The 24,214-nt window shown below is 44.4% G+C and overlaps 2 protein-coding genes across 13 annotated transcripts in view; one reads left to right on the top strand and one right to left on the bottom strand.

The window, feature by feature from the left end:
- SDCCAG8 (serologically defined colon cancer antigen 8) overlaps positions 1-12,266 on the top strand; it is a 251,399-nt gene extending 239,133 nt beyond the window's left edge. For 6 of the 10 annotated variants that reach the window (XM_027564711.1, XM_027564712.1, XM_027564705.1 and 3 more), the window contains 2 exons: positions 924-1,021; positions 8,975-12,266. In XM_027564711.1, coding sequence (XP_027420512.1) covers positions 924-1,021; positions 8,975-9,023 — 147 coding nt within the window. In that variant the 3' untranslated portion in view covers positions 9,024-12,266. The remainder of the gene's footprint in view (positions 1-923; positions 1,022-8,974) is intronic. The other 4 variants (XM_027564706.1, XM_027564704.1, XM_027564710.1 and 1 more) reach the window with 2 other exon arrangements.
- The window catches only part of AKT3 (AKT serine/threonine kinase 3), a 281,329-nt gene continuing 266,050 nt past the window's right edge, over positions 8,936-24,214 (bottom strand). For 2 of the 3 annotated variants that reach the window (XM_027564715.1, XM_027564716.1), the window contains 2 exons: positions 21,359-21,461; positions 8,936-14,501 (listed from right to left, as the gene is read on the bottom strand). In XM_027564715.1, coding sequence (XP_027420516.1) covers positions 14,416-14,501; positions 21,359-21,461 — 189 coding nt within the window. In that variant the 3' untranslated portion in view covers positions 8,936-14,415. The remainder of the gene's footprint in view (positions 14,502-21,358; positions 21,462-24,214) is intronic. The other variant, XR_003514899.1, reaches the window with a different exon arrangement.

Here is a 24,214-nt window from a genome sequence, read left to right as displayed (position 1 = left end):
CCAGCGGCAGGGACAGTGGAGTTGGAGGATGGAATGAAACTGTCTTCTCCCACATTGCTTCTCTTCCTGTCTAAGAGGCTGGGCTTTTTACCACATTGAGTAGTCAGTTAGGATGAGGAGGTGGTCCACGGGCTGGCCGAGGCCTCAGCCTCTAATCAGGAGTGCGCCGGGGTGCCCCACGAGTGCCTGGGGGACACCATGAAGCAAGTGCTCGGAATGATTAATGGGAAAAATGCATCTGGAAGTGAAAATGATGAGAAGTCGTCTCATTCTATTTCCAAAATGACCATGAGCCCAAATACACTTTCTGGGTATTACGTTACCCTTACCATACCCCCCTGGGCAGGGTATTGAGGAGCCTCTGTCCTCTGAATGATTTTTCCCACTCAGCCCACCAGAGCCCTCTGCAAAGTCCTCAGTGGTTCCACTGAGTGAGTGAGCACCTCTAGGAACCAGTGGCTGAGCTCAGGCCCTGGGCTGGAGACACACCTGCACTGCCTGCTCCCAAGAGGCTGTTCTACACGCCTTACAATCACACAGTCATCCAGGGACATGGTCCCAGGGCCTCTCCCCACACACACCAGACAGCATCTCTGGGAGCAGGGCCCAGGAATCTGCATCTTAACAAGCTGTTTGGATAATTCTGGAAGACACTAGGGATTGAGAGCCTCTGAAAGTGTTGGGAGGCAGAAAGAACAGAGAATGAGTCCAGAGTGCATCCATGTCACTAGGGCCTGAACAAGTTGAAGTCTCTTCTAAGCCTCAATGTCCACATCTGCATAGCGGGCAGCATACCAGCCTAACTCAAAGGGACACTGGAAAGCAAACGAGGGCAGCTGTGAGGTGCATGGCAGGCTCTCTGGCGTATTGCAGGTGAAGAAATGTCAGGGTTTTTCTTTTCCTCTCTCTTTCTCAAACTGGAGAAGGTCCCGGGAGAAGCACAGGTCGGGCAGAGATCCTGTGGGGCAGCAGCCATGCAACGATGTGCACTCCTGTTACCCAGCTCCTCCGACGTGCCCAGGTACCTCATCCTGCACTTGTGTGGCCCAACCACGACCAGAACTCAGCTTTCTGGGCAGGTCCTCAAGGTGGGGTCGGGGGAGTGCTGGGTGGCCCTGAAAGGTGGGAGGGGGCCCTGGGTGGTTCCAGCCAAAGGTTGGGGCCATCGGGCCTCCAGGCAGCTGGAGGAACTCAGGGCATGAGTGGAGCTACTGGCCTCTGAGAGCCGAGAAGGACTTCAGAATGTGGGCTGTGGAGAGTCTTGCACACAAGCTTCAAGCACGTGGCAGCCTCCCCTCCACTCTGGGCCAGAGCGTTATCTTCTGGGGTTTGCCTTTTAACTCCCCATCTGCCTACCTTACAGTCCACTTAGAACTTAACATGGGTCATCGATGCTTAGAAACCTCATCCAGGGCTTTAAAAAACCCAATAATTGCCAAATGGATTGTGAAATTTTTGTAAAATGCATTTTAAAAAAAGAAAAAAAGATTAAATTCTTCAAAATTCTTCAGAAAAATCAGCAAAGGTTTTTTTTCCCCCTTTGCCTGAAGCAACAGAAATGATTTGACATCCTATGCTATCTGATACTGGCCCCTCTGGCTCGTCTGTAAAGGGATCTTTCAGATTCAGATATTACATTTGGAGTTATTTTAATGTGGACATGGCAAAGGAAATTTGGTCAAGAAAATGCTGGCTTTCGGTAGCAAGTCCTAGTGTTCAAAGACGAGGCAGGAGCCCAGGCAGATTTCTACTCTCTAAATCAAAGGCCTACCCTTTGTACCCGAGTGTGGTATTTAGACCTATTTTTGCCCCAAAATGAACTTGAACTGTTGCGTTTAGCTTCTGATGAGGCCTCGAGGATGCTGTTTGTCCACAGCAGGTATTCAGAGGGTGCCTGCTGCCTCCTGAGGGTTCTGGAGTGACCAGACACACCAAGTCCACACCCACCTTTCTCCCAGAGAGAGTCCTCTGGTTTATCTCTGGTTTCAGGGTTGTTTAGCTAAAGGCTTCCATTTTCCCAGCCTGGATGAATTAAGCACGATAACTTAATTTTGCATGTCAGCCTCTAAAAATCTGTATCCATTGAATTCTCACAAGAGAATGGATATTTTCTGGCCTGGGCAGCTGCTCTAAAGCTGAGTCACATCCCTCCAATTTGCTCCTATGCCTCAGTCCTATGCCTAAGCAGATGACAAGTTCGGGTTGGCCTGTGGCCTCCGACAGGAAACATCTAGCCTGTTCAGAAGGCTTTATTATTCTGAATTGTTTCTGCTGAACTTCTGAAACATGCACGACAACATGCCTGGCCGGTGGTCACAGTCCTAACTGCCGCTGTGACGTTTTTTGGCCGTGAGAGTTCCTGTATCCCCTGAAACACTGCCGGCCTGTGGTGGCCAGTCCAGCGAGAGCTAGGCCAGCCCTGTGGCTTACCCAGTGGACATGGTTCAGTCTGATGATCGCCGAGTTCAAGGCTGCTTTTCTGACTTGTTCTCAGTTTAGGACTGATGGAAAACAATGGCTTTATGAATCTCCTGCTTCTCTCTTGGAGAAAAACCTTCTGGAAAAATAGCTTTTAAAACATCATGAAATGCTATGTTAGTTCTTCGGGAGAAACGAGACGTGAAAACACTAACCCAGCTTTACACTGCAAACACGATTCTCCTCTGTGCTTTTCAGGGACCAGTAGAGGACCAGCTCTGTGGTAGTGCCTGTGGCTGGAGGGGGTTGCAGGGGTGTCTAGTATGTGGAACTTGGGTCCCAGAGGAGTTTTGGTAAGGGCTGACAGCTGGGAGCCGGGTCAGAGGTCTGTGACCCAGGGCCTGGGGTTCTAACATCTGGCCAGGAAGGGTGGCTCCAGCTGGTAAGGAAATTAGAGTCTTTTCTTGGGGAGAATGGCATCTGAGAGAGGGGAGAGTTTGGAAATTATCTGTCCACTTAGAGGATGTCATTTATACCAAGATTATTTTATTTGTATGTTTCTCTGGTGGTGGATATGGTTTCAGCCAAGATAGCTCTGTCCCAACAGACTGCTTGACTCCATCCTCAGTGTTCAGTCGGGGAGAGATGTCTTTGTAGTCCCAGTTTAGAAAACAGCATCTGAAGCTGACTGATGGGTGATTAATCAGTTGGCCCTATGACTTTTGAGCATTTTTGGCAGTGAATTCACTTTCTAATTTGATTTAAACTTGTGTATGGATCCAGCAGACATATGTGATTATATTCAAAATCACGGACATTATCTCGCTACACCAAAGGATTCATAAAGAGAGCTGAAAACAAACACAAGAAACAAAGGCAACAGATGATGACAAAGGGAGGAAAGGCCCATTTGTGACCTGAAGGAAAGGGAGGGGAGAGCCTTCAGAAATGTGAGCTCCAGGGAGCGCGGCTTAGCTCCCTTGAGTGCCTGCAAACCAAGCTGTAGGGTCACCCAGCAGAGACTTGGAGGTGTCCACAGAGTCTGTGGTGGGCCTTCTTTGAGCCCGGGGGGGCTTCACCCAGTTAAGTCAGCACTTTCATGAAGCTAGCTACCTGCAGGACAGATGGTGCTTGATAGAACAGCAAATACACTGAATAAAATAAATTAAAAAGCCTCCTCCTGAACCAAGATTTTTTTGGAAAGAATTCTAAATAGATGAAAACAAACAATTTGATTTCAACCAAATTGTTGTTTTTTTGTTTTTATCCTGATTTTCACCCGAATTGTCAGTCTCAAAAATAAACACTGATACATTCCCAGAAAATATTTTTCAAATAAAAACTGACTCTGTTAAAGTTTGCCCTGATTCTTTCAAAACTGTGTACAAGACACTGTCAACCGAAGTGACTTGCATATTTTTTTAAATAAACTTGAACATATGCAGCTAAAATGTCATTAACTCCCTGCTGCCTGAGTGTTGTAAAAGAATGACGTAAGACCCCCTGGTGCCACATTTCTAACACAGGGGTCTTGTGACCCTCAGGGAAGCTTCCTCAAGCAATTCAAATAGCATAGTTTAACTTTTTCTTTTTTTCAACTGAAGGCCCTGTGTGTTAATTAATATTGAAAAGTGCATACAGCTTTATTGAAGCCAAACTTGCTCTTCTGCTAACAGTTCACTTTGTCCAAGAGTGAATAATTTCAGAATAAGACTTATGGAAGAAAAATACATTGAATTTAACATTGCTTCAGATACATTTGCTCCACTTATTGCTTCCCGAGTCAGACATTACATTTTGCAATATAAATTCACAATCAAGATTTTAAAGGGAGCTAAATATTTTAATCCAATTAGACAAGTGAACAAAACACTGAATATTACATGTAGTGTAGATAAGTGGTTCTTGCCTTTAAAAGACTGTAATTCCGTCACATTACAACCCCAAATGTCAATGTTGTCTTTATTTTTAACGCTTTCAAACATGAGGCAGCCAGAGGCTCCACTCTCTGCTGTTGGTGACACTGTCTGTCCTTTGGGAAATTCTTAAAAATCTATTTACCATGGAAACACGGTTCGTACAAAACACAGACCCCTGCCCATGTGCAGGGGAAGTTTCTCGTGACTCATGGGATTCAAGAAAGCTGGAAGATGACAAAGTCGGGATCCCGCGGACGGTGGCAGGATCCGTCGCATGTGTTGGAGTGTGCTCTGGGGAAGAGATGGTGAGCAGATGCCAGCCATTGGCTAGTGGATCCTCCCACCTGACCACTCCTGTCCCTGCGTGGGGTCCCCTGCCTTCCCCCCATGTCTCAAGTCCCAAGTCCATATCGAGGTGCTGTTTTCCAGGAAGCTAAGGAATCACTGTCTTTACTTTCTTTCTGTAAGAAAGTCTGTCCTGCCTCTACCGGTGCCATCTTCTGGCTTCTCTAGTTCTTTTCCTGTGTTGGAGCCCAGAGGCAGCAAACCCAGGCCCCAGAGTTCAGGGAAAATGGAGCTTGAACTCTGACTGCCACAGAGCTTTCATTGTCTGGGGCCCAGCCGGGCAGCCATGGGGGAAGAATAAAATGAGGGTCTGCGGCGACCTTGCTGTGAACTCCTGCCCATTTGGCAGCTGCGCCAGCCGGAGGGGAAGGCGGTTCAGCCAGAGCTTTGGTGACTTGTGCAGGGCAGAGGCAGGCCCCTCTTGACCTGGAGTCTGCAACCGTGAGCCCTGTGTTGGCGGAGAACTGCCTTCCAACAGGTCAGTGGTCACGTCTGAGTCGCGTTTCCACAGAGTTCCACAGGACTGGGGAAGACAAGTTAATGACCATCCACAGGTCATGTGCCTTATATAGTTCAGGTTGCTTGATATATCTGACTGCTGCTTAAACCCACAAACACCAAACTTGGTGGCTCTTTCACTAAGTTGGTTGGAATAGCATTAAAGAGAGCCTGGAGTTTGAGGTCAAACTTCCTGGGTTCAAATCTCAGTTCTAGACCACTTCAGTTACGTTTTTAGCTTCCACATCAGTCCATCAGTCAATTTCTGGTTTAAAAAAAAAAAAAAAAAATCAGTAATAGGACCAGTTTCCTTTTAAAAGGGAGCTCTCTGCATTACCAGAGCCCAGAAGACAGCATCCACCAGGGTGGCACTGAGGTCACTGTAGGCTTGAAACGGCCAGAGAAATCATTTAACATCTTTCTGCACAGGTTGAAAAGTCAGGCCCAGAGAGGTGGAGTGAATACAGCTGGGAAATGAATGGGCAGGAAAACGAACTTCCAGAGACTGGTGTTCAATCCCCGGGCCTTGGGCTGCATGGAAGGGGGAGATGGGGGTCTTCTCTCCCAGGCAGCGGCCTAGAGCTCGGCCCTAGATGAGCAGCTACAGAGCTGTGGCCTGGCTCCCAAAGGGGGCAGCAGGAGGCAAGTACTGGAGGCTTCCCTGGAGCTCCGTCAACTGAGGCCGAGCTCTGAAATACCCCACATGGAGGCTGGGGGAGGGATTCTGTCCTCTTGAGTTAAAAATAGATGCTTTTCTGCCCAGAGTCCTGAGGAACAGGTTCTTTTTTTTTTTTTTAAATCCTGGTCAGAGACAGAAGATGTACACATGAGCAAAGGAGGGAGCCAGAAGGGGAGATATTCCACTTGGAGGGGCTGCTAAGAGGCCACGTGGAGACGCGTGGAGAAGAGACAGATGGAAACACGGGGCAGGCCGGGCTCTGAGCCTCCCCATGAGGCCTCGCTGGTGCCTCAGCGTCCCAGGGCCACAGGCTTGGGAGGAAAACAGAGAAGGCTGGGCTGGACCCCAGGTGTGGTTGCTTGGGGAACCGTTCAGATCACCCAGAGAGACTCATTTTTTAAACTCTGAATTAAGTTAAACTTCAGTAAAAAATTAGACGCACAAGTCAGGGTTTGTGGAGCGAAGGCTCTGTTAGTGTTTAAAAAGAAAACGAGTCAGTGATATGGGCTTGCAGTTGGTGGAGCATTTATGTCATCCGTGGACAACCCTTCAGAGCAGCAGCTGCCAGGGGGCTGTCAGCCCTCCGCCCTCTAGGGGGCAGCCACCAACGACTGCAGGTGTGGCCAGAGCGCCCATGGGCCACGGCGAGGGGCCCTGGCGACAAGCCTGAAGGCACAGTGATGGGAAGAGGGTGTCCGAGGGCCCCAGCCACAGCTCACACTGGCTGCATCCCACTGGAACATACAGCCAGACCACGACCACTGTGGTGTGGACGATGAGCCCCCTTTCTGGAAATAGGCATGGCTGACATCCTAAGTGATGGCAGATGAGTAGATGTTAGTAGTGTAGTGTTAGTTGCTCAGTCGTATCCAACTCTTCGTGACCCCAAGGACTGTAGGGCTCTTCTGTCCACACGAATTCTCCAGGCAAGAATACTGGAGTGGGTTGCCATTTCCTTCTCCAGGGGATCTTCCCAACTCAGGGATCGAATCCCGTTCTCCTGCATTGCAGGCAGATTCTTTACCACCTGAGCCAAGCAGGGAGGGGCCAGATATTGGCAGTAACTAAAGCTTCCCTCTCTCTGGACATGCTCACGGTTAGGGGGAAAAACCAAGAAACATTCTTTACTAAAGATCCAACCATCTGAGGGTGACACCAAGAGCTGGTTAGCAGGAACACAATGACATTATAGGGTAATTATTCATTCAGTCACATTTGCTGAGTGCTCCTGACGCATCAGGCAGTGAACAGGAAGTTCTGTGATATGAAAGTGGGGAGGAATACAGGGCTTTGCAAAACCAAAAAGAGAAAACCTTTGATTGCTCCCAGGAATCTCAGGTTGACCCCTGCAGGAGCACTAGGAGGAATGGGCCGGGTGACGGGTCAGTTCCTGGTGGGAACTGAAGAGACTCGTGTGAGAAATACCTGTTTCCTGGAACATGGGTTTAAAAAAGTTCTGCAACATGGTTCCGTTCTACTTAAGGTCTTTACTGTCCTGTGTTGTTCACATTATAGGTGTTTTCTACCTCAAGTTTGAAATTTTTTTTTGAAATTTGTCTGTTGTGGTTTATACTTATCCTTGTAGTCAAAGATGTCCTTGAATCTCTAAAGTTACAAAGCCAGCCTCCCTCTCCAGAGCACATGGTGGGCAGGCCGTCTGCCTAGCTAGGGGACAGGCAGGCCATTCAAGCCCACTGATCATTTCCGTCAGGACCAGAAGGCCAATCGGCTCATGGAGATCACATGTTTGATGCAAACAGGGGCACTCTTTCTGCAGTGGCAGGGCTCTGGGGCTCCCTGGCCTCCCTGTGGCAATCCAGGAGCCCTGTGGGCACCACAGAAGAGGGCCCATCCACCTCCCCAGCCCCCAGAGAGCCACATACAGACCCCACTACTTCCTCACCACACCTGGGGCCTCCCGCTCTGTGTGGTTGGGGGTGCACACCTGACGCTCAGATCACCTTGTTGAAACTCAGACTTGCTCGTTAAAAAATCACGAGTGTCTCACACTGGGAAATCTACTTGACAAGTGAACATTTTCTCATTTTTTAAAAAAAGGCAACCGACTAATTTTCGTATTTTTCTTGTGCAAACTGATCTTGGTTTCACTCACTGTCCTATCTTGGAAACCCTCCACAAGTAACTGGCTCAAGCTGGGTAGACAGGAGCCCTGACCAGCGCAGGCAGTCTTTGTTGGGGAGTGTAAAGCCCACTTACTTCTCTTGGAGACGACTCTCACCCAGTCACAGAGACCAGATGGGCCCAGATCCCTGCATTACCTTCCCATTTGTCTCTTGAAGTGAAAACTGGGATTCGGTAGTTATCATTTTAGCCCTCTATCTAGTCCCCATCATCCTGGTGACTTCACGCTCCTACAAGGCAAGTCATCTTCCCACACAATGCAGAGCAGTTTCCTGGGACATGTCTTGTGCAACATTAACTATCTCCAGTGGTTTCTGACATGGTTTAAACTAAGCTGAACAGCCACGTCAGCCAGGACAGGCAGCAGTATTCAGTGCTTTACTAACCTGCGACTCCCTCAACCCAACTCTCACGAGCTAGTTTTGAAACATTTATTCCTGTTTAAAACCAAGAGACCACATCTACCAAATTCCTTCTTCCAGCATGTGGGAGGTGGTTTCCATATGAAAATGCCTTTATATGTGATAAAACACACTGCATTTAAACATTTGGAGGTGTTAGCTTGTATCATTTCACCAGGAATTTCTTAGGGACACTTAGTCTACATCCAGGTTTTCTTTTTTTGGTCTAGTTTTACTCTAATTCTGAGTAGTTTTCAGTAAACAGTTCCTGGCACAAATCCACGTCTCCTTTCTCCTGTTCACAGGGGAAGAGATGGATCTTTGGCTATTTTCTGTCTTCAGACACACAAATATCTAGAATATAGCTTGTTTTCAAATTTAAAACATTAAAATAAGAGTTTACCTTACACACCTATAGACTTTTCATATGATTGCTTACATACAACTGTATTTTTCTGCAAAATAATTTTCTCCAAAAACTTGGAAAGAGGTCACTAAACCAGCAAGAAGACAAATCACATTGAAGAACGTGATCTATTTAAACTTACTTTTTATTATCATTTTTTTTCCAGTTACCCAGCATGCCACAATCTGATTGCTGACCTGGATGAAACAGAGTGAAATAAATGATTTACAAAGAGATATTTACATTCATCTGATTTGTACGTAATATGCCACAATGCACCGCGACCTTCCCAGTGGACCCCACCTCAGACTGCGGTGGGCTGCGTCGTCATCGCCACATTCGTTGCCAAGCGGTCCCTGCAGGATGGACAGGCTGGAGCTGAAGTCTGACACTAGATGAGGAGACCTCCTGGTGTATGTTTTCAGAAAAGGCTTGAAGTTATTATGTTTTTATATCTGCTCATTTGTATGCTCTTTACACATACGAATTTCAATAAATGAATTTTTTGAAGACTCAAATTGAAATGTTTCCTTTATATCTTGTAGTGATGGAAAAAACACACCAAAAAAAGGCACATATTTTTAACTAGGCTAAAGGGTATTAAGGATCAAACCTTTTTCCTACCATTCATGTTTCTTTCCCTCTTGGTGATCTATACATATTATCCTTCAACTTTATTTCCTTTTAATCAACATCTCATAAGACTCCACTACTTATCATCGTGCTCACTTGTGCACTATCAGAAGACACCAGGAAGCACTGAGCATTGTCCTCTCCACTCCGTTAACAACAAAAACAGACAAAAAGCATCTTTGGCTTGGTGGTGTCATGTTTTTCCTTCAATATGAGTAACTGAGAGGAGCCTAAAAACATACTCAGTGAAATTACAAAATTTACTTAAGTTCTATCAAACATCTGTACACAGATCATTATTTTAGTTTAAAATAGTATTTCTACTATACACAATTAAGCCCTCGAATGCTTCAAAGTAATAAAAATGGGCACTGAAAGTGTTATGTTGTCCTTGAGGATGACAAGGCTGCAGTCGGGACAAGTCCCTAACCTCGGGCCGTTCTCCCTGGCACAGATCTATGGTCATCGTCATCACATCACCATCATGGCCTCTCAGATGGCTGTGGACTAGGCTCCGGAGGCGGTGGCATGATACACCCGCAAAGACCATCCGAGTCTCTTGAGCATGGACAGGGTTCAAGCCTGAAAGAACAGAACTTCTATTCAGAGTCAGAAGTTTTCTTGATTTCATCAACTGTGCTAGACATAAAGGTTGTCACGTAAGATATATTAATTGTCCCTAATTCTGTTTCAGGGACAGTAAATAAATTATACAATATTCTAAAAATATAGCACCTTTAAAGAATTACAGAGGTCACTTTATGGAAGCCTCCTGATCTGTCAGCCCCAGTGGTTCTGAGAGAAGAGCACGTGTTAGGACGCCCTCCACTTTGGCTGTGCGACACGCGCATACAGGCCTGACCAACTTTGGTCCCAAAGCCATTCCTCTGTCTGGCTTAGTCACAGGAGCAAAGCCAAGTTTCATCAATAGTAGGTTTATGAGGTAAAATCAGAAAAAGGCCCCATCCAAAATGACCCTAGGTAAATCAGACTGTAGTCCAACCATCCTACCCATCTATTATCCATTTCTATGTTGGTTAATCTGCCATGAAGTTTTAAAAATATACTCTTAAGAAAGGAAGTATGCAGAGCAACACATTATTAGGAAGACAGTGCTGATGAGCTACACTCCTTAAGAATTCTGGGGTCAAACCACCTGATGTGAGGACTATTAGGGACTTAACAAATCTCCACAAAGATCAACCTCCAGCTTCACAGATCCCTCCTAGACCCACCGCTGAGAAGTCGGCACCCCCTGGAAGCAGCCCTTTTGTAGCTGCACCACTGCCATCTTATTGAAGTAGTAAAATAGTCCTGTGTGTTTTTCGAGCTACAAGAAATTTACGTACTTTCCTGTTTCCTAGAATGCGGTAATACCAGGTGGACCTATTACATCTTTTCAGAAAAGAAGGATATTCAGTTTTCTGAGATTACAGAACCACATCCAACGACAATAAACAGAGAAGTAGCAGATTGACATAGTGCTTTATTTAAGCTGTCTGTACGAAGGAAAATAATGTGCGTCCCTATCATATACGTGTAAAAATACTAAGGATGCACAGTGTACAAAACAGTTTCTTGTAGTTATTTCACATCCTTGTGGGTCATAGACTGAAGGGAAGAAACAGTTTTAGTATGACCAACAGTAAGAGTAAATACAGTTTCTTGGGTTCGTAGTTGCGTCTGCTTAAAATCCTTAACCAGATGACTAGATCTTGTGCGGATCTAATGAAAGAACTAGCAAGGTCAAGAAATGTCACAAACTATAAAGCTACAGGGAGGTAATTCAATTACCAATTTAGAGGTTTTTCTTTTTATTTAAATAAATACTTTACATTTCATGCTTGCCTGTAATGCACTACCAGGAGCAAGATAAGGAAATTCTACTGTAGACAGTACAAACAGTAGCAGCAAAGTGTGTACACTGACGTGTAATAGAAAGACCCTGCAGTTAGTAAGGAAGGCCCTTACTATGGACTCTAAGAGAAGCAAGTGGCCCCTGCAAGAACAGTCAGCTTTGAGAAGCTGGAGATCAGGTATGGGAAATGGGAAACACTGGAATAATGCTATGGAGTTAGTGTGGAAAGCAAAGCTCTGAGCAGCCCTGCCAGAAATCCACGCAGAAACGGCCAATTTTCCTCCAAGATGGCTGCATTATGGCCAAGAGGCAGACTTCGTGAAAGTCGGTACAGGAATGAGTCTGCAAAGCCTGAACTCCCGCTATCCCAACAGAGTGACTCCAGGTTCAGGCCTTTCCATCTGCCAGAATCCAAAACTTCAGCTGTGGGCAGGCACCAGGGAAGTTTTAGAATCTCCTATACGCAGTTTCTGTTTGTCTCTTGTATTTCCATGTCAGCTGACTGAGATCAGGGAATGAAAGTAAGGGATTCTCAAAATCGAAGCCAAGAAAACCCTTGTGTGACACTAACGGAATCTCAGAGGGGATACGAGACTAAGCCCCAGGCACCAGCTGGGGACGGGGAGCCGGCTGTACAGAGTGGCCACCCTGGGGCACAGTCAATGCTGTCATTAATCCGTAGGAAGTGTCCTTGGCCAAGGTCATGGAAATCACCTTAAGATTTGGGGGGAAAAAAACAACCAAAAACCAAAACCATCTGTGTGCTTAGTGTATGGTATTATACTTTCCCTCTGAAGAAATGTATGCTCTGAATGCCAGCCAGTCTCAGCTTCCCTCTCTTCCTCTCGCCTGTTTCTTTTTTACATAATGGATGCAAGACAACTTACAGGACATACCTTCTAGTCTACTTCCTTGTCAAAGTGAAACATTCAACATAATTCCAAGTGGAAAAAAAAAAAAAAAAAAAGTTGAGCTATGTGTGTAAGTAAGAATGAACTATCATTGACTGTAACTTCCTACTCGGTACTAAGGATGAACTTCACTCAGATAGAGATATGAAAAATTAGGATAAAATCTATGTCTGAATATGTCTTAGCTGCCTTAGTAAAATGCCCTTTAACCCCCTGTCAGTCCCAGTGGTCCACCCACTGCCAGCAGTGGTTTCCTGTCTATAAACCCACACTTCCAGCATCAAGAGGCTAAGACATTTGCATATGAATATGATTCATCCCACTTAGAAAGTCACTTGCTCTTTCATACAATGCAATCATAACACTACGGCACGCTGTAGTCTTCCATTTGGGAGCTGTTAGATAGTTTAACTAAAATACATCTCCACGATGGCTCCATGGAGTCAGGAGGCCTCCAGCTTGCCATAACAAGGGCCCCCTGCCCCCTGGACTTCATAGGCTGCTTTGGAAAATGTCAGCTCCTAGCACCAAAGGGTTTAATCTGAAGATCATCATTAATGAAAGAGAAAGATGAGGTTTGCATACATGTCCCCTTTCAGTGAGAAATGTTGGAATTTGAGGACATGAGTATATACAGAAAAAGAAAAGTCAGAGGTGTTCTTTTTTGTTTTGTTTTTCTCCCTGATGGCTTAATTCAGTGATAAATGTACCATGATCAGAATAAACACACCAGGTCCTTATCCTTTACTGCCCACTTTGTAAATACTTGAGGTGTGTTCATTTTGCAAAATAAAGTCCATTTCTTATCATCCAGGTCTCAATTTTCTTCATTATATCATGTTGCCAGGCCATCATAACCTTTCAATTCTCAAAATAGCAAATATAACATCCATTTGTTTCCACCCCTTGGCATAGATAGTTGAAGATTTCTCATTTTTAGCACCAAGGGGTTGAATGACAGCATCTCTTCTCCCAAAGCCAAATTCTAATCTATATGTACAATTTCAGAGCCTCATCAAAACTTTTTTTACACAGGAGAAAAAGTGCATGAGCCTCACGGGCGTGCACATTCCTTGCACATGGGTCAGAAGAAGCTGCAGGAAGTCTATTTTACGTACGTCGGAGCTGCGTTCGCTAACATGACGTACAGTTCTCATCACTAAAAAATAAATACTACTGCAATACAAACAAAATCATCAAAGGACATTCGAAGTTTTAACATCTGAGAAAAAGCTATTTCACGTAGAACTGAAAGTAAAACAAATTGAAACAAATGAGGTGAACGCCTGTTCACCTCGGTGTACAGATTTTGGTGAAAAACAGGATCGTTACACCTGTCTACATTCTTCAGCCATCAGAGGTGATAATATCAGGAAGGGGAAGAGGTTTCCAAGCACAGGGGAAATAAAATGCTCTCTGGTGCAAATCATGTCGGAGACCCTTAAGTCATCTACTCTGCTGTGCACACGCTTCCTTCCTTGGCAGAACAACGTTCCTTTGCCAGTAAGAGCCTGTGAAATCTGGACGTCCACGTGGAACACCAGGCCTCCTCTGCAGTACTGAACAGGCATTTCAATTTATAAACGCATCTGTCTATCTTAACAGTTGTTCAGTCCTTCTCTCAAATGCTTCCTAATGAATTCCAGCCGGATCTTACTGGTACATACCTATTTTATGCACTCAGCTGATATGCTTTACTAAGATTCTGCATATGCACATCACCACGCTTCCACAGTTGCTTGTTCTGAATTAAAAACTAAATCTTCTTAGTCTAATTAGTTTTTGATTTATCATCTAGAAAGTTAAAAAATGTACCTAGAATCATTTAGCCTTCACTGTTAGGGAAAAACAAAAATTAAAAGATCAAAAGATGACAGTTGGTGCACAAATGAACGATGGTGGGCTCATGACTTTCAAAGATTGTAAAATTACCTCTTAAAGTTGCTATAATAGTAAGACAGTAGCAGCAACAGCATGAGACCTTAGACTGAGATACAATTTCATGCAAAAACAAAAATGTCGAGTGTGTCTGCGTATATGTGTATTCTCATGTGGGTGAAAGGCGGCGAAGGGTGAAGACCTTGGACTGGTCTCGGATGTCTGAAGGTGCTCCTGCATTTGTAAGAGTTAGGACTGCTGTGATGTCCAGGAATCATTTTCAGTAATAAACCTAAGATGACAGTGAAGTAGCAGAAGTAAAGAGACTTATTCTCGTCCACTTGCAGAGTAGGAAAACTGAGGGAAGTGCGGCCGCCTCTCATTGTCCATGCAGTCCATACCGTCCTCATCATCTGTGGGCAGGAAACAGCTATTTTAATTTTATGTTAATTTTTTGCAACATAATATCTGGTCTATATAGGTCTAACTCCTAACATAATAAAGATTAACAGAGGCTAATGCTCCCAGAAACTTGTGTCTCTCAATAGAATATACAATGGATACACTTACCTCAAAAACCATCTCATTTTCAAACATAATCTATGAAGAAATAATACTATCAAATCATTTCCTTCATGACACTAACATTTCAAGACTCAAAACTGTGAAAAACTATTGAAAAGATTCATGTCGGTGTATGGCAAAACTACCACAATAGTGTAATTAGCCTCCAATTAAAATAAATAAATGAAAAAAAATTTTTAATAGAAAAGAACAAATGATCTTCAGTTACCTTTAATTTCAAAATTATAAAGTCAAAGAATCCTACGGCACTCAAAGTTATATGCTAATTATTTTCAATATCAATCTGTCTTGAAATGCTTGTATTTCTTCTTCATGGCACTTTCAGTGTGATGGCAAAATTAAGTTTATTTGTGATTCCATTTCATCTGAGCCCTTGATTACATGGTTAAGATTTTACATTCTTTACATCTAATACCTGCTCTAACTCAGCGATCCTAATTTTCCTATGATAAAACCTTAAACTAGAATAAAGAAAGTAAGGAAAGAAAGGAAAAGATGTCAGCATCTGAGGTACTAGTTCATCAGGAAACAAATCGGGAGATTTGAAAGGCATGGAAAGAGACTGTTTTCATTTAAGCCGTTCCTCCCTTTGCTCCTCTTTTTCCTTGCATGTGAAAGATTACAAAGGCTCACCCAACCTTTTCCCATAACTATTCTGATGATTAAAATCTTGCAGTTCAGAATGCTCTTCCTTCTTTGGGTCACTCAGCCCACAGCGTTCCCTGTGACCTGCTCTGGGCTCTGAACAAAGTCCCTCCTGCCCTGGGGGCTCACTGTCTGTAGGGGAGGTGCCCCACTAAACCCCTCTGCTCCACCCGAAGTGCCTTTGGTCATATGCTGTCCTATATGAAACAAGTGAGAGTCTTTCAAATACCCAACCTTCTTTTCTTCGAGCCAAATAACTCCCTTTCCTCAAATATATATAGGAAATACGTGTTACCAATTCTTTTACTTTTCCGGCCTCTCCACAGAATGGGAGAAGGAACACAGGCCAGACCCTGCTTACCGTGGGCACTGACCCTGTCACACAAGAAGGATGTTGCTCTGCATTCCTCTGAAGAATAACAGACACTGCTGCCCTCGCCTTTCCTCACTGTTCTTTTCAGTATCCTATTTTTTTTTAACTAAAAAATTCTTTAAAAAATATATTTACTTATTTTGGGCTGTACTGGGTCTTAGTTGCTGAGCAAGCTTTTCTCCAGTTGTGGCGAGTGGGGGCTACCCTTCAGTTATGGGGCAGCGGCTTTTCTTGTTGCAGAGCACGGGCTCCAGGGGTTGTGCGCTCAGCAGTGGCGGCCCCCAGGCTCAGTAGTTGTGGCGCATGGGCTTAGTTGCTCCGAGCCATGGGGATCTTCCTGGACCAGGGATTGAACCCATCTCCTCCACTGGCAGGCAGATTCTTCACTTCTGAGCCACCAGGGAAAACTCAGCACTCTATTTTTAACAGAAGATTCTGGACCTGGGTTCAATCCCGGACCTGGGTTTGATCCCTGGGTCGGGACAATCCCCTGGAGAAGGGAACAGCTACCCACTCTAGTATTCTGACCTCGGGGTCGCAAAGAGTCGGACACAACTGAGTGACTTTCACATCATCAGAAATGGGATCAAGTTGCTAACCAAAATTTGTAGCCTTGAATATCCCAGAAAATATCATTTTCTTAGGTAGGACACAATCCATCAAGAAGCAGTTGTGGTTCCCTGCTCCTTGTAAACCCTCCTCTTGCAAATAGACCTTTTAAACTCAGCATTTCCAGATAGCACTGTGATTTAGGAAAATCTCTGCCTCCTTATAAAATAACTGGTTAGGTACCAAGCAAACCACAGGCATCTTTTAGGTCAAATACCTTCCACAGTATTTTCAGATATACTAAAGACAGAAGACACAGAGGATGGCATATCTGTTTTGAGTCACAAACTATAAAAACTCTCTAGAGCAGCAGTCCCCAACCTTTTTGGCACCAGGGCCAGTTTTGTGGAAGATAATTTTTCCATGGACCAGGCAGTGGGGAATGGTTTCAAGATGATTCAAACGCATTTACTATGCACCTTATTTCTAATCTCATGATGCCACTGATCCAACAGGAGGTCCTGGTCTGTAGCCTGGAGGTTGGGGACCCCCTGCTCTAGCAGAAAGACAGCTGAAATCTTAACATTCAGACTCTGCCAATCACATTGCAAAGAACAGTTCTCCCCACTAGCAGCTTTGTTTCGCTGGGTGTGTTTTGGCACAGTGAACAGACAGCATGTGTGGGAAGTCTGACGTTGTCTGGCCTCGGACACAGAAGGACTTGCCCAGCTCCCTGGGCTGCACCCAGGACTTGCACCAAGGTAAGAAGGCCTGGAGACCAGGGCAGTCAGGCTCGTGACAGGAGGAGGGGTTGGATTTCCTTTTCGAGGATTATTATGGCTATGAGGTAGCATAGTTAAGAGAAACTTTTCATTCTGACACTTTAGGAACAAGTTAATCCCATTTCTGAACCTAAGTATAAATCTCATCGATAACCTTGCGAGGGCCCCACATCTGGATCTTCTTTAAAGTCAGTTACATCACCTTCTCCATTTCCCTCCTATTCTTTTGAACGTGGCATTAGTGAGGGGCAAGTCTCTGTTCATGGCCCCAAGAGGAACTGTGAGTCGGGGAGGTGCTGGGACAGGAATGAGGGGTTCCCCTGAGCCCTTGGTACTGTGCATGCCAGTGGAGGGCTGAGGAAGAAGGAGCACTCCACGGAAGTGCCAGCTGACAGGGCAGCTGGCTGCCTAAGCCAGGCCTTCACACCCAGTCAACGCATATAAATGCATTCCCACTCAGAAAGCAGGTTCAGAGGGAACAGTGATGATAATGGACGTGAACTGTGCAAAAACCCAAATAGCAGGGTGATCAACCCTGTATTATACAACCGAATCCCTGGACCCAGGCAGCATTAGTTGCCTGATTTCCTGAGAACGTTAACCAAAGTAATTATATGGCAGCAAAAGCTCAAAGAAATCCCCTTTTTCTCTAAGAGGAAGGCAGAGGACTGTTAATGGATGTAAAGCAAGAAGACACATTCCAAAATCTGCTCAATTAATTAACACCAGTGAGGACAATCTGGCATATTACTGCAGCTGTTTGTAAAAAAGGAACATTTGCCTCTCTAACTGCTGATTTGTTCTAAAAAATAACTCCATTCTGTTCTACAAAAGCAAGGTGGCAAGTGGGGAGACAATCGCTAACTTAATGGTCCTACTGCGGCCTTTTGTGAACAAAACCTCTGTGCTTTTAGCAGCTTCAGAGCTGCACTGGTCTCTCACCAGCAACACTATTCAAAGCTGCAAGAAGAAAAGATTATGTTAAATGTAATCACAGTTCACAGCTTCACAGATTTTCCTTTGATCCGCCTCTTAAGGGGATTTAGGATATACCCACGGATCACCCAAGTGAAAACACTGCCCTTGTGCCCAGAAGAAGCCAGCTGCTGCAGACCCCAAGCACTGAGGCCACACCCTGAGGCAGGGATCCAGCCCCACGGCCTGCCCTGGGAGCCACGCTGGGCTGAGCCGCAGAGGACAGCCTGGCTGGTGCCCGCCCCTTGGCCACAGCCCACCCCACTGAGCTTTCTCATCTGACTTCTCTCTCTAGAAACCTGAATCAGAAACTACGACAGCAGATCCACAGGGCCGTCCTGCCCCTAGACTGGGGTACACTCCTGTCAGTCCAGATGCTGCTGGAGGCATGTTCTGGGGCCACCCAGGGCTCAGCGCCAGGGAAGGTCCCGCCCACTGCCAGCATCACAGTTCAGCAGTCCCTTCCCCATGCCCCTCCACTCACGCCCGCTCTTTTTTGCTAGGTTTTTACCTATCATCACTCTCCACACATATCAAAGGACACTATGGTTGTGGTTAACCTGATGCTTCAATAAAATAAAAAGGGTTATTTAAACCTATAGAACTCTGGGTGCCTTTCCTAAAGAGATGGCTTCTCAGGCACACAGAGTGAGTGACCTGCCACATTCCAGAGCTAGTGTAGGGTGCTGGGAGACAAACAGGGCCCAAGTCCAGGGCTTTTTCAATCCACCTTTCTCTTCCACACTGGTATTTTCCTTTTAACATTCTGGAATAAAATTTGCACTCATGGTTTTGCATTTACATGGCCTACCTATCTCTATGACTCTCAAAATAGCACATTTAGCTTGTCCTAAGACACGACTGAGCGACTGAACTGAACTGAAGAGTTAGAGTCCACGAATACCAAAAGCTCTATTTAACCTCACCACGCTCCGTGTGAAATCGCATAAGGACGTCAGCCAAACACAAATTCTGGGCTGGGATGGGCAGCAGCACTGTTTGGAGCGAGCCGGGCCTCCTCCTAGCCCAGGCCTCACTAGAGACTGTTTCTTTACTCACTTAACACATATTCATTGAATACCTATGCTGAGCCAGGTACCTAACTCAGAGCTGGGGCTAGCAGCAAATAAGACAAACCAAATCCTTCTTCTCAGAGCTACCATGTTCAAGCTGGAGAAACAGACAGTAAAACAAACTAACAAATTAACCAGAAGGATTCCAGCAAGTAAAGGTGTCAATGTACAGAATTAGGGGGTGGGGTGATGGGGTCTGAGGGGCTGCATTGTTTTTAAGGTAAGGAGGCTAAAGAAAGTGCTCTGATACAGTGACACTTAGAGATCTGAAGGACAAGTAAGAATTATTCATGTGTATGTCTGGGAAAAGAGAATTCCAGGCAGAGAATGGCAAACACAGTCCTGAGGCACACTGTGTGTTTACAGCGGGGCTGGAACCCAGGGACTGCAAAGAAGACAGACAGGATGAGGTCAGAGAGGGGGACAGGACCAGATCTGACAGCTGTGCAGCCAGGGTCAGCGGCTAGGTTCACAGTGCAGCTGGGAGGCCCCTGGAGGGTTCGAAGCAGGAGAATGACGTGGTCTGATTACAATTAAGGTTATATACAAATGAGGAGGCCCCCAAAACGCTCTCTGGTGGAAGTACTTCTAGGCTAGTCCAACAACTCAATGGTGTTGCCCAGAATTTCAGACAATTAAACTGTATCACCAACAGCCTACTCTGGGCCAGGGAAAACCACGCCATGGCTGTGCCCACTGCTCCTATTCAGATGGTCCTTAGCTGACTGCCCACAACTCCACAGGCCTTCTAACATCTTCAGCTCTCAGAGATTCTGATTCTAGCAATGAAGCCCTGCACCCACCACTGGTGACAAACGACGAGCAGGGCCTCAGTATGCTGCCAGTTCACAAGGTCACCAACGTTACCACTGGCCAAGCTGTGACTCCTGCTCCTGGCTACAGCTAATACTAACTGCGGGACTTGGGAAAGCTCCTCTTCTCTCTGGGTTTTAATTTTTTCCCTTATAAAATGAAAGTTAAGAGGATCTTAAATTCTTGGAAATCTAAAGAAAGAAAAGTATATATGCACACATATTTTTCATTTCACAGTATTTATGATCCCTCTTTTTTGTCAGCCATAGGTCTCAGATTAAAAACGCAGCCTAGACGACTCCTATCTTGCCTTTCAAAGCTGTAAGCATTGACCACATCCACCGGTGCAACAGTACTTCAATCTTCCCTCTCGTGGATGCTCAGTGTAAATCAGCACTATCAACTGGTCTGCTTTTTAAAAAGGAAAAGAGAGGAGAGGAAATGTAGAGAAGGATATAAAGGGAAAAAAAGGAGGAAAAACTAATACGACGTTACTGTGTGAGCCGCAAGATGTGTGATTTGAAGAAATCTTCTAGCTATCCAAATTTGTCCCTGAAACTCAATTTTGGCCTCAGTCCTAAACTAATGATGACAGATGCAGGCCTTTGTCAACATGTAAGAAAGCTTATAAATTGTATTTTATAAACTTTTCTTCCCATTAAGGGAAAGGTATTCATTAAAATGTGGGGTACACACTAGTACATGTGGTACGATTTTAAGTGGTACATGAACATATAGTTTTAATAAATTTGTAATTTAACTATCAAAAACTATTAGCAAACTAAATTATTTCTTCACAGATATTAATGCTTAAGACAAAGCTAAGCAAAAAAGGGTGGTTCAGTTTAAAGTGAATTTTAAAAAACTGCTAAGTAAGCACGAGACCAGAATTACCAAAATTCTGAAGGTAGTATCTGAATGAACAGTGGGTAACAAGGGAGGTCTTCATTTCAGAATCCTTTTAGTTGAGGTCAAAATAATTTATTGGAGAATGGTAGGGAAGAATTAGCTTCCCTGGTTGCTCAGTGGTAAAGAATCCACCTGCCAACGCAGCAGATGCAAGTTCGATCCCTGGGTCTGGAAGATCTCCTAGAGAAGGAAACGGCAGCCTACTCCAGTATTCTTGCCTAGGAAATCCCATGGAGAGAGGAGCCTGGTGGGCCAGTCCTTAGGGTTGCAAAGAGTGGGACACAGCTTAGCAACTCAGCACCCATGCACGCAGAAAAGAGCCAGTTAGTCTAAAATTTAGTCTACAATTCTCAAGTCTACAATTTTTCCACATATAATTTTTTTACTCAAAAAAACTTTTCTCTTAGCTACCTGTCTTTAAGTATTTCCACTTAGAACCCCATGTTCTTAAAAGGAATAGAATTATATCACTATGGAATTTGAACTAGAAAATAATCAGTTTTAAAAAATGGCTGTTTTCTTCAATTATATTGGAACATTACCAACTGCCTTCTAGATTTACTTACATTTTTCAGGTGGTGTTATTGTAATAGTCTGAGCTGTAAATTCTTCATCAAAATATCTGGTGTCTGTCTCAGATGTTACTTGAGGCTTAAAAGGAGGTACAAGCTGTAAGAAGCAAAAGGGTACTATTAACAGACTTTAATTTAGGAAAATACATTTCTAGGATAAAATTAGAGAGTGAGTATTGAATGAATCGTGTATGAGGTTAGACTTCTCGGTGACTGTACAAGGCAGGTGTGTCTTTGGCTTCATGGTCGGAGGTATTTGGCTTCAAAGTTAAGTCTAAACAGAGAACAGTAGGACTTGGTTGTTCTATGTAACATTTGAGGGGTTATGTGAAATAGAACAAATGAAAATCAAAGAAAAGAATGGGAAGAGGATATTGAAAAGTCTGTCCCAATATTTTTTCCTAGGAAAGTACATACAAAACCAATGGATCTGGACTGCTGTCACAGAACATAGGGTCTTCTGCTACAGGAAAAGCACTTGCTGGCTTTCCCTAGCTCTTCCAGGTGCCTGGCTGAACAGGTCATTATTAAAAATGCAACTTAATAACACAGTTATTACCTAGGTCACAAATAGAGCGCTGCCTCTGTACCTGGCAAAGGGGCTTGTGGCAGCCCCTGAAGTGATGTGCAGACGTTCTGTTCATAGATTTGATCAGCTCCTCAAAGGGAACCATGACCCAAAAGATTAGGAGGAACTACTCTAAGGATTGAGAGAACTGACTCATTTGTCTCCAACCTGCAGCAGGCACGCAGTGGGGGAAAAGTCCTGGGCTGCTGAAGGTTACAGAATCCTGAGCCATGTGGATCTCTGCATCGGTAGCCTCCACTGGCCAGTGGGACTGGAGCCAGGAGGGGGCTTCTGCTCCTCAGGGCTCCCATCCTCACAGGTAAGAGTCTACAGGTTTCTTTTAACATAGGGAGCCCAGCCCCAGAGCTACTCTGATGAATGGTGGTATTCATTCTGATGCTCTGATGAATACCATGAAGACAGAAAAATGAAAAACAGAATGACAGAAATTAGTATGTTTTTATAAAAATTTTATAGAAACAAATACCCAACTGGCATCACTCAATGCACTTTCCACACTTCCTGTCACCAAATTTATGTTAAATAGTAAGACAAAGATCTTTAAATTATTCTCTAGATGGACTATGCTTTAAAAAACCAAGGGGTAAGCAAAGTTATAAGCATGTTTTCAAAATAAAGGACTGCATTTCAGTTTATAGCACATGTTATAAAGCATTTGAAATTTCTTTTCTTTTGAACATTCTTTCTCAAGTCTCTATCACTAGCAAGCACTCTTCCTTGGGGGGACTGAATCAAATTCAGGTTGCACTGATCAGCTGTTGCTAAGATAACAACATATTTCCAGCTGCTCTGTTAGGATGACTGGACACAAGCAAGCAGATCACACCAGTGATGGAAATCTTCCCTCTTCTGTTCATTCAAAAGTGCAATCTCACACTGCTTTATCCTCCTTCAAGACTTTTCAACATCTGACACATACACATGTACATCACCATTACACCTCCTCCTCAATAAAATAAAAGTTCCACAAGAGCATGAGTTTGCAAATCCCTCAATGGCATCACAGACATACAAGAACACCAGTGGTGACAGTGACTGCAGAACTTGGGTTTTTCCTTCAAGAAAACAGAGGGATAACTGCCTCTCTTGCAGGCAACTAGAAGACAGGGATTTTGGTTGTAACTTTCCTTCTGATTCACCATTCTACAAATGTTCCAAAAAGAGGTATCACCCTTCTAATCAGAAATTAAGCACAAGAAATTCTTAGAGCAGAAATGGCTTCTACTGAGAATGCAGACTAGGTTTTGCTTATCTCTGCCCACCCTTCCCATCTGTTTCCTTCTGAAGGCAGAAACTTAAATCTGCCTTCAAGTTAAGGGAAAGATGTTATCTTTTTAGATGAGAGAGAGAATGGCCACCTGAAACTTAAAAAAAAAAAAAACCTGAAACGAATTTTATGCAGTTCTCACACTACAACAGGGAGCTCAAACTGGGCTCTGTTCAGATATCATGATTCCGCATTACCTGACCACCTCTCTCAGACGCCCGCCCGCCCCGCCCACCACCTTCTACCCTCACACTGCTCTCTCTTCAGAAACTTTTCAACATCCAATGCACATCTACCTATATATACACGCGGAAAAAATACAGGTTTACTGTCATAATTGTGTCTCTTCCCCAATAAAATGTAAGTTCCATGAGAGCAAGTCCTTATAAAAAAGATTTATTGAGGCATGGTTGACACAAATTGTAAATATATCTTAATATAAAACTATACAAAAAAGTATACAATTTCATGTTTTGACGTATGTATACTCCCATGCAATGAAGATGATGAACTCACCCGTCACTTGTAGATGTTTTCTCATAACCCTGTGTAATCCCCTCCTCTCTTCTATTCACCTGCAGGCAACAGCTGATTTGCTTTCTGTCATGAATGATTTGCTTATGTTTTCTCGACTTCTATGTATTTGGAATCGAATAGTATGTATTCTTCATCTGGTTGTCTTCACTTAGCATGATTATTTTGACACTCATCCACGTCACTGCATGTACTGACAGCTCATCCACTTTACTGCTGGGTAATTTTCGTTGTTGTTCAGTCTCTCAGTCCTGTCCTACTCTTTGCGACCCCATGGACTGCAGCGCGCCAGGTTTCCCTGTCCTTCACTGTATTCCGGAGTCTGCTCAGACTAATGTCCATTGAGTTGGTGATGCCATCCAACCATCTCCTTCTCTGTCACCCCCTTCTTCTCCTGCCCTCAATCTTTCCTAGAATCAGGGTCTTTTAATGAGTCAGTTCTTCACATTAAGTAGCTTAA

The sequence above is a fragment of the Bos indicus x Bos taurus genome, chromosome 16 (genome assembly GCF_003369695.1).
Source record: "Bos indicus x Bos taurus breed Angus x Brahman F1 hybrid chromosome 16, Bos_hybrid_MaternalHap_v2.0, whole genome shotgun sequence".
In the NCBI taxonomy this organism is placed as follows: domain Eukaryota; kingdom Metazoa; phylum Chordata; class Mammalia; order Artiodactyla; family Bovidae; genus Bos; species Bos indicus x Bos taurus.
This window is presented reverse-complemented; position numbering and strand designations above follow the sequence as displayed.